At 55.9% G+C, this 17,864-nt stretch overlaps 1 protein-coding gene across 5 annotated transcripts in view; it reads right to left on the reverse strand.

Moving 5' to 3' along the window:
- Window positions 1-17,864, reverse strand: part of OSBP2 (oxysterol binding protein 2) — a 90,955-nt gene that overhangs the window by 20,376 nt on the left and 52,715 nt on the right. For all 5 annotated transcript variants that reach the window (XM_066200159.1, XM_066200158.1, XM_066200156.1 and 2 more), the window contains one exon: window positions 8,132-8,382. In XM_066200159.1, coding sequence (XP_066056256.1) covers window positions 8,132-8,382 — 251 coding nt within the window. The remainder of the gene's footprint in view (window positions 1-8,131; window positions 8,383-17,864) is intronic.

Raw genomic sequence — 17,864 nt, forward strand, 5'->3', positions numbered from 1 at the left:
CTAGGTTGCTCCGAGCCCTGTTCAACCTTGAACGCTTCCAGGGATGGGGCTGAAGCCATTTGGGTTTAGAGCGATGAGATACAGAGCCACAATCTGCCACTGCACCCAGAGAGGGTTAATTTGTCCTTCCTCCCCCTAAAAACAGTCAGAGAGCAGCAAGCAAAGGGGAAATATAAGGACAGAGCCAACCTGAATCCCAAATCATCCCACAGAGAGTCAGATGGCAACGAGAAGTGGTCTGGAGCGTGGTCATCTGCTCGACAGCGATGGCACCCGCCGCTGTGCCAGGGCCCAAGGCCAGGCTGCTGCTCAGCACCACATCAACACAGCCGGCTTAAATAACAGCAAATCTGTCCCAGATCCTTGGAGGGACCCGCAGCCAGCATCCCAGCTGTCTGAAGCAGGGTGTGGGAACACCAGGAACTGCTCCTCCCTGGGGCAGGGCTGGTGGGGAGAGCTGGGCTGAGCCTCTGCTCGTCATGACACCCTGAGAAACCAAGGTGACATTGCATAAAACCCTGTCAGTTCAACATGGAAAATCATCCCGCTCCCTCTGCATCCAGGAGGGGAAATAGGTGCTACAAAAAAAGCACAAACATGGAAAAGATCCTTAGTGACCCAACAGGAAGTGGGAAGACACTGGAGGAGACTCCAGCCCACCCCTTGATGCCACTGTCAGCAGCTCAGCCTGACTCCAGTGCTTGAACAAGGTGCTCCCAAAATCCTTGATGGTCCCATTCCATGTGGCACCTTGTGCCCCAGCAATGCCTGCTTCCCTCTGCGGTTCATGGATTCCCTGGGAGACAGAGATGTCCAAGACAGAGAAGTCCAAGACTGAGAAGTCTGGGATAGATTATGTCGAAGATGGAGACATCCACGCTGCAGTGGGGTCAGGTTTTGTCTCCTGGTTGTGAATCTGGGAATTTTTCCACCTTACCATGTTATTTTGGGCCACTTACTTAAAGGCCATGGACACACCAGTGTTCCAACCAGATCCATCCTGCCCAGGGGTTCCTCAGAGCCAAGCTCACCCCAAAGCTCATCCCGAGGCACCGGGGCTGGCACAGCATGCAGACCCCGCCTGCAGTGCCGCCGTCAGCGCCGTGGAGCCCACCCCAAGCAATAAAGAGAGGATTAGTGGGAAACGGTGGCAAATCCGCCGGGCCGGCTGTGCTAAGAGGCTCTAATCCCAACCCCACACAGCCTCCCTGGAGGAGGAACCATGGACCCATCCCGAATCACAGCACACGGCACGAGAGAAGGACGTGTTCAGTGTGGTTCTGGGAACAAGCCAGTGCTGCCCTGGGTTACAGATCAGGGCAATGCCAGCCTGGAGTTGTGCCACAGGAAGGATCTGGGTCCTGTTTCTGCTGGGAAAACAACGAAGGAATTGGCCGGATACTCCAGGGTGCCGAATCTTCCACCCCAAACCTCCCTGAGCAGCACCCAGCAGCCTCCACTGGCCACACCAGAGGGTGCCACAGGACCACCATAGAAGATATCCTGGGAGCTGAGACTGTGCTGGGACCTCCTGCTGCAGTGGCCACCCCAAAACTGTGTCCCTGCAGGGCTTCCCTGCTCTCCTCCAGCCATGAAAAGTCTCAGGTTTGTCCTGTGCTCTCACCTGCTTGCACAGCACTGGGGCCTCCCCAGTGCCACCTGTGCCAAAAATCCTCTCCCTGGGAAGCTCCAAGCACTGGCTCCTTCCCTGCAGGGAGGTACCTCCCTGAAGGAGCTGTGGCTGCTGCACAATTTTCATTCTCCTTCGCTCGCCCAAGCCCCAAGAGCCACCCCAGCAGTCGGGGACCCTCCCAGAGTCTGCAGGGGGAGCAGGAGGAGAGCAGCCGATCTCCACTTCAGGCCCCTGGGGCCCTGATCCCGGTGCTGGTGTGCCCGCAGAGCTCTGTCCTGCTCCCGGGATGACAGATTTCCTGAGGCTCTTGCTGGCTGCTTTCCTCACCCCCCGATGGAACAGATTCCAGGCTGGAGGAGCATCTGTCCAAGCACTCGGCGGCAGGAGCAGCTGGCACTGCCTGCAGGCAGCTCCGACCCCGGGATCTGCAGGAAGCTGCCTCGGATCATCCCTTGCATTCAGCCTCGTGCAAGCCTCCCCACGGTACGAGAGGGGCTGCAGGAGCAGCAGCAGCCCCCCACAATCCCCTCATCTCCCAGTGCTGTAACTTCTTCCTGGGTAAATCCACGGGAGAGCAGAGCTGCCATTCCAGTGCTTTTCCCTTCGACACACGCTGGAGGAAGGAGCCGGAGTGAAGCATCTCGGGGCAGCAGCCCAGGGAAGAGGCAAACACAACCCTTGTGACCCCGAGGGGATTCACCCAGCAATGCTTTGATATCTGCTCTCCCCACGGCCCCATCGGGCCCCAGCCTCCAGGCAGGGAGGAGGATCCCAGGAGGATCCCTGGGCACAGGTTAATGGCAGAGGTGATGCCTGGCTGGGCTGGCTCCCAGCTCAGCAGAGCTGCTGCTCAAGCCCAGGCACTGCTGACAGTGCAGGGCCGTGCTGGGCCCACCAACACAGCCCTGCTGACCCAGCAGCACGGCACAAATGCTCCCAGCTCTCCTCAGTGCAAAAGTCATCTCTCCCTGCCAAAAACATCCAGGAGGGAAGAGCTGCAAGAGGCACCCTCAGGTGCTGGGGATAGATTCGTCCTCTCTCTTCTTGCATGAGGTTCTGAGAGGAGCCCCAGGATAGTCTGAAACCCCCGGGGGGTCAGATGGACAAAAAGGAGGAGGAGGAGGAGGAGACAGAAGAGGGGGAAGAAAGGTGAAAACCCCTGCAGCAGGGTGAGCAGGGGCACCCACTGAAAGCTCCGGCCAGCATGGAGGCCCCACGGCCACACACGAGGGCTGAGTACCCACAAGCCTGATAAAATCCAGTTGGCAAGCACTCAGGGAATGATGATGAGGAGGGAGTGGGAGGAAGGCACTGCCTGTCGGAACAGATCTGATCAGAGGTACCCTCACACCTCTACGTTTAAAAGCATCACAGGATGCTCTGGAAAAGGCACAACAGCTCCGAGAGCAGGGGCCAAGCTCCGCATCTCCACATCTGCTCATTTCCACTCCCCCAGCCCCACTCAGGCAGGGACAGACCCCAGGGTGCCACTGTCACCCTCCCTCCCTCCCTCCAGTAAGAGCAAAGCACCCACCAGTTATTTCCTGGTCAGCGCAGCGCCTCCACAGCAGGAACACCCGGAGCCCTGGCTGCAGCCCTCTCATCCGAGGGGGATTAGGGCTGGGTTAGGGATTTAATCCCACTGCCGGGGCTTTTCTGGGTCGGTGACATGGTTTGCGAGGCGCTGATCAGTGCGCGTCGTTAGCGCAGCTCGGATAATTAACACAGCCTGTGCCACATGCCAGCGAGAGCTCCTGCGCCATCAGCCCGGCCCGGGCACCGGGGACAAGCCCTGGCCCCCCGTGGGGTTTGGCTGGGGCTCTGGGCAGCACAGCAGCTGCCTGGGGTCACAGAGGGAATCCCTGTCCTGAGGAAGCAAATCCAGGGGCTAGAGATGGAGTTTTCTCACTGCGGTGCTGGAATTAACCCCTGCATGCACGGGGAAAGCTCCTCCAGCCCACTGGCTGTACTGGGGTGAACTGGGAGCAGCCCAGCAGGCTGCTGGTCCCTCCCTGCTGCCCAGATGGAGGATGTCAGTTCCATCACCCTGCCTGTGCCACCATGGGTTTGGGGACCCCAAGGGACAGACCACATGTCCATCCACACCGGGAACCAGTTCAGCACAGGGACATGCCCAAGGTATGGACCAACAGCATCAGCCACCCCACGGTCACTCCAGGGAGGTGATCCCAGGGACTCTGTTGCCTCTCAGCTTTGAGCAGTTTTCCAAGCAAACACAGACACTCTCACAGGGTGTATCCATCATCTATCACTGGATAAACCCAGAACTCACACACGGGGCTGGAGACTGTGCTGGGCAACCTGAGGCTGCTCAGAGCAGGTGCTCAGCATCATCTGAGTTAATATGGAAACAGTTTGGGGAGTATGGATCAATCACAGCAGCATTCCCATGGGGCAGAGGGGGCTCGGTGCTCCACATGGAAGCTGGAGGCAGAAGAGCAGCTCTGGGGAAGCACATCTTGTCCCCAGGCAGCTCATTCCAGCACAGGCACCCAAAGGGCTCCAAATAAACCAAATCGACCAGGCAGATGCCATCCAGAGTCCCCAGGAGCCCAACGTGGCTGCAGGGAGAGGCCAGAGGTTCCTTGAGCCACTGGCACATGGCACAGGGTGACCCCAAAAGTGCTGCTGAGCCGGAGCACAGCCCTGGAGAGATCCACAGGGAGAAATCCTGCTGGGACTGGAGGATGCAGCCTCTAGGATGCTTAAATCCTTTAAGTCCTGGGGGGGCTTAAACTGACAGCCTGGGGGCCCTTTCCTGGAGGAGAGGCAGCACATGCTGTTGTCCACCTCACTCTAACTCCAGCTCCATGTTTCACGCTCTTGGAAGCCCTCCTGGCAGGCCTGAAGGATGGAGGGTGCTTTGTGCTGATGTTTCAGGTGCTGCTGCTCCAGGCAGGTTCATTCCCACTGGAAAGGAAAAGCTGGGTGGGAAATCAGCCTGCCTCAAAGCAGGTGCTGGCATCCCTGCAGGACAGGTTGGGGCAGCCAGCAGTGCCCCTCAAGGGCAGGTGAGTCCTTTGTTCCTGGGACTGCCTGCTCCGGGTGGGCCGTTCTCACCAAATCCTGATGGAGCAGCATCTCCCACCCAGCACCACACCCCTGGCTCCTCTCACCCTTCCCTGCCTGGGCTGCACTGGCCTGGCAGAGCCTTCCTGCACCCCTTCTCCTCCAAAATCTGCAGGGAAAACGCAAACTAACCCAGCAATGACACGGGCAAGCCCAAACCTTGCTGCCCTCCACGCTCCCGTTCCTTGAGGAAGCACAAAGCTCCACGGTAGCATCCCCATTCCCATTAAAAACCTATTTCCATCACCACCCACAGCCCTGTGAGCTCTTCCCGACGCCCAAACCGGCTTCCTCAGTGCATCCACACATCCCTCCTGCCTGCTGTCTCCTGCTGAATGATGAGATGGAGCTTTCCCCACTCTTGGATGAGTCTACACAACTCAGCGCACTGCTCCGGATCCTCCGGGCCTCTCATCCCGGTAATTTGTTGCTTCTTATTTCTACACACTTCCCACTCCTCCCCCGTGGCAGATTGTGCCTTGGCTTTCCACGTCTGCTGCCCAGCCCCGCTGACACCGGGCTCCTCCATCCCAGCGAGCCTGGACTCTGCCTGGTGAGATTCCAACAGGGAGCAGAGCCAACAGGAGGCCCACAGAGCTCTGGGCTTCAGTTTAAGCCCTGCAACAGCCAGTCTGAAATCCAGCACATCTGAAATCCTCACCTGCAACACAACAGCCCAGCACATCTCGCTCTGCCTCTGCCCAAACGCTTCCCCATCACTCCCAGCACCACCCGCCCAGGTGATGCTCCCGACCTCTGGAGAGGAGCACCCGATGCTGGCCGTGGCAGCACCCAGAGCACAGAGGGAAGGTCACCTTGGCAGCAAAGCTCTTGCATTTCCATCTCTGTTTATTTATTTCCCGTGCTTGCTGCGCTCCCCGCGGCTCCGGGGCCATTTACATAATCGGATCAGAGGCAGCTGCACAGGAACCGCACGCGCCGGCCCCACAGCTCCCAGCCCTTCCTCCCAGGAGCACCTTTCCCTTCCCTGGAACACCCATTCCCTCACCGGAGCACCCCTTCCTTCCCAGGAGCACCCTTTCCTTCCCTGGAGCACCCCTTCCTTCCCTGGAGGATCCATCCCTTCCCCAGAGCACCCATCCCTTCTTCCCAGGAGAACCCTAGAGCACCCATTCCTTCACTGGAGCACCCATCCTTTCTGTCCCTAGCACTCCTCCCTTCCCTGAAGCACTCATCCCTTCTTCCCTGGAACACTCAATCCTTCCCTGGAGCATCCACCCCTCCCCAGAGCACCCATCCCTTCTTCCCAGGAGCACCCACCCCTTCTGCTCACAGCCACAGCACCGAACCTCACAGATTTGGGCAGATCCATGAGGTTTGGTACCGCAGCCAGGGCAGAGCCCGACACAGAGCATCCACGTGCCAGCACCAGCCCAGTGCTGCCGGCTGGGATCACTCCAGGAAAAACCTGGCAAGCAAGGACACTTTAATTTCTCCTGCAAGGAACTCTTGGCCTGGCAGAAGCACCCTGTGCTGCCATGGGATACGTGCTTGGGGATGGAGGTGTGCATGAGCACGGTGTATTTTTATCAGGGAGCTCCACGTGCTTCCCTGGAGCAATGTCTCATGTTCTATACAGAAGATTTTGGGACCTTTGCACTGCACAGAGCTCCGCGATCCCCCCATGAGAGGCTCCTGGTAGCTCCAGAAGGCATCAGCCCATCTAAAAGGAGAAATCAAGGCACAGAAAGGGATCCATGCTGGAATAGGTGACATTGTGGCTGGGAGCCACCAGTCCTTTTGACAGGGGCATCAGGCTGGTCCCCTCCCTCGTGGTCCCCCTCTCACTGCTTGTCCCTCTCCTGCCTTTCTAACCCAGCCCCTCCAAGTGTCCCCGTGCCCACAGCTCCGTCACCTCCTCCCAAAACAACCGGCTCAGCAGGGACCTGGGAGAGCCACAACCTCCACCCGAGCTGCCACACTGCTCCCACCCTGCTCCTTCCAGTCCTGCCCTTTCCAGGGCACAGCCTTTCCCCTGGGCATCTCCTCAGGATGCCCATCCAGAGCCAAGGTACCAAAGGATGCTGTTGGAAACAGTTCCACAGCATCCACGTGAGAACATGCCCTGCCACCCCCCATCCCTCTTACCTGCTTGGGATTTTGGACAAGCCACGTTCCCACTGCTTTATCCCGGCACAATGGTTTTTGTGGAATTTCCCACCCTCCAGACAGCCCTGCTCAGGCTTTTATCACGTTGCAAACACCACAACCTCCTCCTCCCCCTCTCTGGGCTGGACACAGCAAATACTGCTCTGCTCATCCCTTCAAAGGCTGCTGGAGAATCCTCTCCCTGGCAATTCCCTGCCCACATCCCATTGCTGTTCCGCCTCCTGACAGCAAACTTGGGCAGCACCAAGGGTCTGCTGGCACCGCCCACCACGCTGCCAACCCCATTCCCAAAACTTGGACAAACTCTCCATGGGGAGAGAGCTGCACAAGCATCCCCAAAGTGCTCTGAAACACAAAAGAGAGACTCGGGAAGCCCTTTCCCCCCACGGCTACAGAATCCTGGGAGAGGGAATGGGGAGGATGCTGCGACCATGGGGCTCTGGGTACCCTCCAGCTCCTGCTGGGAATGATTGTTATTTTTTAAAGCCCACATCAAACACCACCCAACCTCCTTCTGCTCGGGGCTGGGACAGCACAGCGACAGCACTGTTCCATTCACAATTCCCTGAGCTCTGCCTTCATACATTATTCCAGCCCACTGAAGCTTTGGGATTGGTTTTTTTTTTTAATTTTCTTTAAATATTTTATTCAGTTTTGCTCTCTCTCTCAGAGCTCCCCGGGGTAAACCAGGCTCCCCAGGAAGGGCTGTCTCACTGCCATGGAGGCAGAGCCACACTCCAAACACGAGCTGTCTCCAAAAAACAACCGGAAAGCGCCGTCAGGCTGCACCGGGCAGGAGCAGCGGCGGTGCCGACACCGCTCCCTGACCCCCGACAACCCGGCTGGGAGAGCAGAGCCAGGGGATTAAACCCCACAGCCGTGTGGAACACCAGCAGCTTCAGGGAAGCAAAGAGGATGAGGGATGTGGGTCTCAACCTGCAGCGGGCTCTGAAGTGCTGTGCCAGGTCCCATTGAGCAGGAGAAAGCCCCTCAGCATTCCCAACACCCACATTTCCCAGCTTGACAAAAACGACCCATTACACAGAGCAGGCTGGAAGGATGGAGCAGACCTGGGGTTCAGTGGGGTCCACATCCATGCCCTCTTCCCAGCTGCATCTTCCCAACTTCCCATGCCCTCATCGCGGCGCCGAGCCCCGGCCGTGCCGAGCCCCGCGGTAACACGAGCCAAGCCACGGGGAGCGGACAGGGAGGGCAAGAGGATGGAGGAGGAAGGGGAGGAGGAGGAGGAGGAGGAGGGGCAGGAGAAGCAGCACTCACGTTGATCATAGCATTGGAGGTGATGCGGAAGAGCGTGGCGCGCTCGTTCACCGCCTTGATCTTCTCGCCGCTGTCGGCCGGCAGGCGCAGGCTCTCCAGCTCGCTGAGCGAGCGCTGCAGGGCCGCGCCGTGCTTGGCGATCAGCTCATTGCAGGTGCTCAGGTCCTCCAGCTTACTCGACAGGGTCTTCAGGGGGCCGTGCAGCTCGCTCTTGTCTGACTGCGAGGCGGGCTCCTCGTCACCCGAGTCATCTGCACGGGGAGGGATGGAGAGAACAGCGTTTCCATGGTTACCCCTGCGGGCAGGGACCGGGGACCTCCCGCCTCCCGCCGGTGCAGGGCTGGGGGTCGTGGCCACTGCGGCGCCCCGGAGCACGGCGTGGCGGGGGTGGCACCCAGAGCCCCGAGCAGCCGCTCCCGTGGCTGTCACCGAGATCTGAGCTGGGTGCTGGGTGGCACAGGGGGTGCCACACACCAAACCTGCCCTTCCCAGGCTCTCCGGGGTTGATCCACCCTGCACTGGGGGCTCTGCCAGCTCTGCTCAGAGCAGGGTGAATTGTGTCACCTGAGGGAAAGGTCACAGAGACACCAAGGAATGTGACACTTTACCCAAAACCACCACCACGTCTTCATAGGGCAGAAAACTCCACAATCAGCACCTCGGCTACAGCAATAATTCCTGCAACTCCAGAACACTTAAAACCAGGAAACTAACCCAAATGCACTCAGCGAGGTGTTGGAGAGGATGGAAGTTTAACAGGAAAGTTTTACAGAAATGAATGCTTAGCAGAAGGCTCCTTAGAAATGAAAGCCAGTTTTGATATAGAAATACAAAAGAAGCTTCAAGCTAGAAACTGCTGGAGTAACAGTTACTGGATAACCCAAGAAAGCAAAGGTTAGGTCAGACTGAAAGGAGGTTTTCCAGTTAGAGCAAAGGTATGTTTGACCACAAACAAAGAAAGATGTTTCTACCAAGTAAAGACAATTAGATCCCATAGGTAAACACACATGCTGATGTAGCAAGTAGAGAAAAGATTTAGGAATTTTCCACTGCAAGAAAACAGAGAAACAACTTTAAGCTTAAACTGTAACATACTAACTTTTGTAATTGGACAGTACTAACCACAATATGGTAACGAGAGTAGTCGTGACAGGCTATAGGTAAATGTAAAGGCATTGTGTATGATGCTGATTGGTTGTATGCATTAGGATGCTCTGTAAAGAACAATCTATAATGCATTGTAACGAGAACTAAAGGGGCTTCAGGTGTCGCCTACAAGCTGATGCTGACAGCTTTCAGGTTTGGCTCTGTTACCCAGGACTGCCGTGACTCCAATCGGTAAGCGTTAAACAGCACCTTTAAAGAGCCGCCTGGAGTCCCGTGTCTCTCGTTCAGGCTCCCACAGTGGGGTAACAGCATTTCTGATCACCCCACTGCTCCCCCAGGAGCAAATACAAAGAGAGAGCAGCAGGTCCTGGGCACGGGCTGTGCCGCATCCCTATGCTCCGAAGTTTAGCTGAGGGTTTTCCAGGTGCTGCCAAAACCCACTGAGGCAGCAGAGCAGGGACCTGCTCCTCTATCTCCTCTTCCTCAATCTTCTGTTTCTGGACTTCAGAGAGATGGGGACCAGCAAAACCCCGTTGCAGCTTCTCTGCCAAGTCTGGGGGAGTTGGGGGAGCGAGAACATTCTCCAAACAATCCAGGCCCGGAGCTCAGGGCTGGCTCTGCTGTAACGGGGGAGCAGCACACTCCCTCTCAGGGCGGCAAGGAAAGAAGGAAACCCGTGATTCCCTGGCAGGTGGGTGTTTGGCTGCTATTCTTGGCTCAATGAGAGAACTCTGGAAATGCTGTGGGTACTGGGAGAGGTGTTCAGGCACTGCTCACTCTGAATCCACAGGAAGGAAACCAGAGGAGGAGCACCCTTCAACTACTGTGATGCAAAGGCAAGGATCTAGATAAATGAGACAGGATCACCAACCCAGAGTGGAAGCAGGAGCAGAGTACAGCACAGTGTCACACCAGCACTCACGGTGAACCTCCCCAGAATGGATGTGATGGCACAGCTCAGGGACAGTGCTGATCCTCCACCGCACGACCAACCTCACTGCCCAAGAATAATGGGAGAAAACCCAAGGGAAACAGGGCATGGAGCAAACCCCAAGTGGCTCATGAAGCACCAGGACAGCATCTCCCACTGCCACCACTTGGTCCCTCTGCAACCCAGCTGACAAACACGAGCAGCAGCTGTTGGAGCCAGGAGAGGAAGCGGCCACCAAGGACAACCAGAGCACCCAGGGGAAATCATCTGAGACTTCCCAAGGAAGGGGAGCTGCCAGCTGAGGTGTTTGGGAGCTGGGCAGCTCCCACAGACAGGCTGGGGAGCTGCTGAGCCTGGACGGGGGACAGGAGGAGAGGTTTGAAAACACATTGATTTCCCAGGTTTGAAATCAGGGAAGTCTCCAGAACAGCTGGCAGGGGAAGGGGAATAGGAACAGGCAGGAGGTGCACAGAGGCACCACAGCAATGGCACAGGCTCGCACTGATGCCGTAAGTTTTAGCTTTCATATTTTCCAGATTCTGAACTGCATTAGTATATAACTCTGAGCTCCATATAAAGTGTTAGCATGTTCTCCTCACCCTGTAGTCAGACAAAACAATCCTTTTCCAGCCCCAGAACTAAGGGCACCGTTGCAGCTTCAGGCCCAAAAAAGTGCAAACAACAATGAACTGAGGAGAGCAATCTGGGAGGATGGGACTGCGTAACCTGGAGCTGTAATTGGACAATTAACCCCAACATGTAAATGGACCAAAACTTATAAAAGTGTGAAAACTCATGACCAGGTGTCCATCTTGGGTGGAGCCATGGCCGGGCTCTTGTACTGCCCAAGGTGTATCCTTCAAAGGCCTTTTTAATCAATACCTACTTTACTCCTTTAACACTGTCTAGCCTCTGTTCCAGGCAGCCTCTCAAGGCATCAACACCACAAGCCAACTCCAAAACTCCTGGCAAGAAAATTGAAGCCACTTTTTCTACCAGTACAGGAAATAACCAAAACCTCCTCAAAGTCCATTTTCTGATACAAAAGTTTCAAGTAGTCCCACAGTGCCCTCCCCAGTGGGGCACACAAAGGGTCTCCAGCAGTGTGGGCACATTCCCTGGCCTTGGACATTGTCTCTGCACGTGTCCTGAGCCGGTGCTTCCAAGGACACAGCATTCCATACCTCAGACACTCACTGGGAGAGGGACACCAGGCTGCTCCTGCTGCCCTGAGCTGTGTCCCTGGGGCTTTCCAGGAGTCTCTGGCCTCCTTCACCACCTCTCTCTCCAGGTGAGAAACTGTGCTCTCCCCACCAGCATCCCAGCAGCCTCCGCAGGCTGTGCCAGCCGCCTGCACTCCAGAAGGCAGAACCTCCTCTCCACAGCCCTGGGATCTGATCACTAACGAGGCCGGACTTTAATAGCCAATTTATAATAAAGTCCCATGCTTTATAAAGCTCCCAGGGGCAGAAGCCAAGCCTGCTGGCTCAGCTGTCATTGCCAACAAGAGCCTGAACATGGCAAAACCCACCTCTGAGGGACTCCAGGGGACAATCCGAATTTCCCAATTTGCTGTTTGAAGACATCAAAAATAATTCACAAACACAATTTTATCTGCTTGCAAGCGCTGCAAAAATTGTGCCAAGCAAGAGAAAGTGCCTCTCTGCCCATCCCCTGGCAGCATTTAACCCCCAAATCCCTCCCTTTAATTTTCCCCCCATCCTGCCTTCCACAAAATGCTGCCCCAAAGTCCGGGCTGCCGTAGGCTTGTCAGTGCTCTGGGATTTCCAGAGCAAAGGCTGCATCACCTTGCCCAGGTGCAACCCCAGATCACAGCCTGGGGATTTTTCACAGAATCACAGAATGCCCTGAGTTGGGAAGGACCCACAGGGATCACCCAGACCCCAACAATCCCACCCTGTCCAAAGGCTCCTGGAGCTCTGGCAGCCTCGGGGCCGTGCCCATTCCCTGGGGAGCCTGGGCAGTGCCAACACAGGGGTGGCAGAGCATGGAGAAGGACAGGCCCTGCACTTTGCCAGGACATTATTTCCTGCCCATTGATCGAGGCTGTGGGAACAATCCCTGCCCGAGTGCTCAGCTTGAGGCAGGAACACAGCATGGCCCAATTTTTTATCGCTGTGCAGGATTATATAAACGCCTCAAAGCTCAAGAAAAGAGGGAAGGAACCTGGGTCAGCCCAGTGATGCTGCTCATTCCAGCTGAGTTGAGCATCCCTCACCAGCTCCTGCTATCCCAAAGCTGCTGCTGTGGGATGCTGGCAGGGTAGGCAGCAGGATCCCACCTTCCTCCTCCTGCATGGCCAACTGCAATCATAGAATCATGGAATGGTTTGGGTTGGGACCTTAAAGCTCACCTCCTTCCATCTTCTTGATGTGGGCAGGGACATCTTCCACTAGAGCAGGAACTAATTAATAATTATACATATATATATATGATGAACTATATTATATATATATATATATATAAAAATATCTCAAGCAACATGATTTGTTGCAATTATATCAAAGCATGAGAAGAAGGAAATCCAGTGTCACAGCTACAGTCAAATAAATCAGAGTAGTTGAAAGCAGAAATGATCACACAGAGCACCCAAACCTCCTCGCTGCCATTCCCAATATGGAGCTCTGACAGTGGCTCTGAAGGTGCTTCCATCTTTCTCCTGGGGGCTCCCAGGAAAGCTGACCAAAGCCCAACCCCACAGAAACATGAATCCTTCTGTTTCCTGCAGCAGTCCCAGATCCCAGTGCAGGAGCCCTGCTCCCACCAGCTCTCCAGCTGCTCTTGGTCCCAGGAGGACAAACTGCCATGGGAATGCTGTGACACAGCACAGGACAGGGGCTCTGGCATCCCCTCAGGCCCCCATCAGGGCTGCTCTCAGGGAAGCCGCTTTGAATCACAGGATCATTTAAGCTGGAAAAGACCTCCAAGACCATCATGTCCAACCTCTGACCAATCTTTGCACAGGACACACCAATTTCTGTAGTTACAGCTGAAGATGATCATGAACGGCTGGAGGAGAGAGCTGCAGAAATATTTATCCTGTTGCTGAGGATGAAGGATTCACTCATCCAGAAAGGTGGAAGAGCAGCAAGCCTCTGCCTGGAGGTCTTTGCTTGGAGCCCAGCCAAACACCACAGCTTTGAGGATCCTGCCCTTTTTCCAGCTTTTGTAGAAGCTCAGACAGGGAAAAAAATGATTTGGCTTTGCTATGGCTGGGAAAACACCCTGAAGGTCAGGAAATACCCACAGAGAGAGTTTATCCAGGGTTTCTCCTTCAAGGATGGACCACAGGGGATTGGGAGAAGCCAAAGAGCAGCGGGCCCAGCAAGATCACAGCACTGAGACTTCAACCCAAATGGGGGGCTCCTGACTGCACCCACTCAGGGTCACAGAACCTCTTGGAAGCTGCAAGAACACAGATTCCTAAATACTCAGGAGGATTTAGGAGAGGGAAAACATGACTCTTATAGGGTGATGGTGAGGGACACCCAGCAGAATCCAACTGAAATATTTTCCAGCAAAGCCCAGAAAGGAGTTTCAGTGATGGCTTTGACGGGAATTCTGAACATGCAGGGAATGAGGAAGAATCAGAAGAGAGGAAGTGAGGACTGGCTGGGGTGGAGGATGCTCAGGGGCCAGAGCATGTCCAGGGAAGGGAATGGAGCCCCAGGAAAGGCTGAGGGAGCTGGGAAAGGGGCTGAGCCTGGAGAAAAGGAGCCTCAGGGGGGACCTTGTGGCTCTGCACAACTCCCTGACAGGAGGGGACAGCCGGGGGGGTCGAGCTCTGCTCCCAGGGAACAGGGACAGGAGGAGAGGGAACGGCCTCAGGCTGGGCCAGGGGAGGCTCAGGGTGGATATTGCGAAAATTCCTTCCTGGAAAGGGTGGTCAGGCACTGGCACAGCTGCTCAGGGCAGTGCTGGAGTCCCCATCCCTGGGGGGATTTAACAGCCGTGTGGATGTGGCACTTGGGGACATGGGGCAGTGGTAGCCTTGGCAGTGCTGGGCAATGGTTGGACTCGATGATCTCAGAGAACGTTTCCAACCTTAATGATTCTGGGATTCTATTCCAATGCTCTGTACTCCTTGCCTCTGGATGCTGCCCTCACTCCTTTCCCCCAGTTTGGCCCTTTTGGATCCTCAGCTCCCAGCAGCTCCTAAATCCCATTAAACCTCAAACCAACATCCATCCCTCAGCTGGGCAGGGCCAAAGTGGCCTGGGACCACGTTCAGGACCAGCAAAAAGCCTGGAGGGCCTGCGGGAGCCAGGAAGACCTCCCTGCTCCTCCACACAAGATCCTCCAAGGACACAAGAGAGTGCCTTAATCCATGATTTCCAGCCCCCAGCACAGCCTGCCCCTGCAGAGGGAAGGGCTCAGTGAGGGATCCTCTCTCGCCATGCAGGACGACAGTGGTGCTCCCACCCGACCCTCATCCTTCCTGATGCTCCAGCTCTGCTACCTGCTCCCATGGAATAAAGATCCTCCCTAGAGCAGCAAACCCTCAGGGGATGGCAGGGGGCTCCCAGTCCCGTGCTGGGATGCAGGTGGCCCTGGATCCCCTCGGGAAGCAGCACATCCCTAGCTCAGGAGCTTCACCCCGGCTCACCCTGCTCCTCCTTGTGCTCGGAATGAAAGGCAGACGTTCAGCAGGAATTGCTGTCGCTCTTCCCCAGGGAACAAAAGCTCCTCAAGAAAACAAACATGAAAGGCAGGCAGGAAAAAACTGACAACAAATTGCCATGTTCCTCTGGCTCCTCTGCTGTGGATGAGGCAGCCCAGCCTCCACAGCATCCTCCTAAGGATTCCTGCATTCCCAGTGTGCTCTGGAGATCTCCCTGTGCTTCCAGTGGCACAGAGAGACTATCCAGGATTTGAATTCACCCCCCTCTCCATCCTGCAGCCGAGCTTTGCCCTGGCCTTGCCGGGTGCCAACACCTCCAGGACCCTGGGCCGGAGCAGTGGATTTCGGCTGAGCGGAGTGTGAGCGGCCACTGCCACCCAAACCCAACCCCATCCCTCTCCCTGTGCCACGACACAAGCGTGGCACAGCAGGGCTGGCCCCAGGCACTGCAGTAACCCACATAACACCCACCTCCTCCTCCTCCTCCTTCCCCCCCTCGCTCCGGGAAGGCTCCACAAACGCAGCTGCTGCTTCCCGCTCTCCTCACGGTGCACTCGGGAACTCTGCAAGCACAGGCTCAAATCCCAGAGACACAAACCACAGCAGCTGCTCAGAAATCCCCTCTCCATGAATGCTCCAGGCTCGTATTTTGCACCTCCACCCCCAAATCCAAGTGCTCCCCAAGCCCAGCCCCTGATGTTTGTTTGGGCTGGGGACCAGCTCTGCTGACCCGGGCTGGGTTTGGTTTGTAGGGCACAGCTCGCAGTGTTGCTATAGGAACAGGCAGCCTCACCGTAAGCTGCGCAGATTATTTTGGGAGCCGTGATGCAATTTAATCTATGGAAAATGGATCGGCAGCCATCGGCCATAAGCCTCCTCGGGCTTGTTTCTCAGCCCGGAGAACACAAACCTCAGCGCCTGGAGCAGCATCCCAAGGCAGAGCTCCCTTGCCACCCCCTTTTTCCATCTTGAAATCTTCCCTCAGATAAATGTTTGCCATTGCCTGCAATTTCTCCAGAGCTGGTGGGAAAGCTGCTGGCTGGAGGCACAACACAGGAGTGTCCCCATGCTCTGGGGACACACTGGGGCTTTGCAGTGCAGTCCATGGGGATCCCAGGGACAGGGAGGCACTGCCAAGCTGAGCTCCCACCCCAAAACCATCAGGGAGCAATCCCAGGGAGCTGCTGCTCACAGCTGGGCTGTTCCAGTGCTGCCCATGGATGAGCAGAGCTGGGAAGAGCCTTTTCAGGGATAAAACAGGAGGAGGAGAAGGGATTGAAGGGTTTGGCATTAGACCTTTTATTCCAAAATTCCCCAACTCCATCCCGAGTCTGGCTGTGATGTCTCCAGCCCAAAGCAGCACAGTTCCTCAGCTCCACACCATGGCTGGGGCAGGCAGTTCATCCCGTGCTTATCTTCCTCTCCAAGCCCAGCACTGCTCTCCTCACCCTCCATCCCTCACCCTCCTTCCCCCTGTGAGTGGAAAACTCCCCTCCCAAGTATCCTCATTTTCAGCAACAGTCCTCGTCCTTCCTACATCACCTCGAATCTCTCTCCAGCCCTGAGCTGCTTTCCTACCACTCCATCAGAGCCTCCCAAAGACAGGACTGGCTCTGTGCTGGAAATTAAACCCAGCTTTCCCCTGGAGGCAGCTGGAATGAGCTCATGGGGGGAGTTGGAAGTGCGGGATCAACAGTGCAGGAGTGAAGTCGAGCCAGAGCAGAGATCCCTGGTGCTCTCCGCAGGGAAAGCTCTGATGGGATAGCAGGAACGCTGACTTTATTTCAAACAGCATTCCTGGGCGGCCCCAAAGCCACCAGAGACCACAGCAGTGACAATCTCAGCAGCTGATTTCCCTGTCGCCAGCAGGATCTGCAGATCTGCCAGGAGAAGCTGAGCTTGGAAGCACCAGAGTCCCAACCCTGGCTGTTCCCAATCCCTGGAACAAGCTGCCTCCAGGTGCCTGGCTGGTCCAACCACCAGCACAGCATGGATTATGCTCCATTCTCAGTTCCACCTCTTGTGCACTTTCTCCTGCCTTTCCCCACACTTGTCTGGGAGTTTTGGATCTAAAAGTATGAAAAGTATCCCACTGACTGGGAAAAGCCTTTTCTCTGCTCACAGAGTGGAGGATGTCCATGAGGATCAGCCAGCAGCAAATCCTGCAGCCATCCCAGCCGAAACTCCAAGCTCTTTCTCCTCCCAGTAAATCCACAGAAACCAATCCCACCTCCTTTCCAGACTCCCCGTTTATCCCCCCCAACACCAAGCAAGGGTATGATTCAGAATCACCAGCCCTTCCTGTGTGGAATTATCCGGATCTCAGGGATACACTGCTCACCCGTCACTCCCGAAGCAGAGCAATTTCCACCCTGGCTCTGGCAGACACAGCTGCTTTCATCACTTTTAATCGCTATGAATATTAAATGGAGCAGGGATCTATATTTAATAGCCTGGCCTGCCTGCCAGGGAGATGGATGAGGTTTATAGCAGCTGCAGATGCAGGAACAGGCGGAATTTTGGTGGTTAGAAAGAATTACACTGAGAATTAATCATCAAAATAGTAGGGAAAATAATCATTCATAAATCATTCCAAATCCGGGTGATCGCTCAGCAATTACCACCAACCTGGCAGGGCTTGTTGCTTCTCCCTGCTAATGCAAAGGGAAAGCTGCACAGGCAAATGGGAGCCTAAAAATAGGGAAAATTGCCTGCTCATGACAAGCTGGGACATATCCTGAAGTCACATTCAGAGGGAGTAGGTGGAGAGGGCCCTCCCTGTTGATGGGGCTCAACAGACCAAACCAGAGATCAAAGGCCACTGCTCCCAGAGGTGTTCACCTGAAGAAGGCTCCAGGGAGAGCTCAGAGCCCCTGCCAGGGCCTAAAAGGGCTCCAGGAGAGCTGGAGAGGGACTGGGGACAAGGGATGGAGGGACAGGACACAGGGAATGGCTTCCCACTGCCAGAGGGCAGGGATGGATGGGATATTGGGAAGGAATTGTTCCCTGGGAGGGTGGGCAGGCCCTGGCACAGGGTGCCCAGAGCAGCTGTG

The sequence above is a fragment of the Chamaea fasciata genome, unplaced genomic scaffold (assembly GCF_029207755.1).
Source record: "Chamaea fasciata isolate MVZ Bird 193981 ecotype frontalis unplaced genomic scaffold, bChaFas1.0.hap1 SCAF_18, whole genome shotgun sequence".
Classification (NCBI taxonomy): Eukaryota; Metazoa; Chordata; class Aves; order Passeriformes; family Sylviidae; genus Chamaea; species Chamaea fasciata.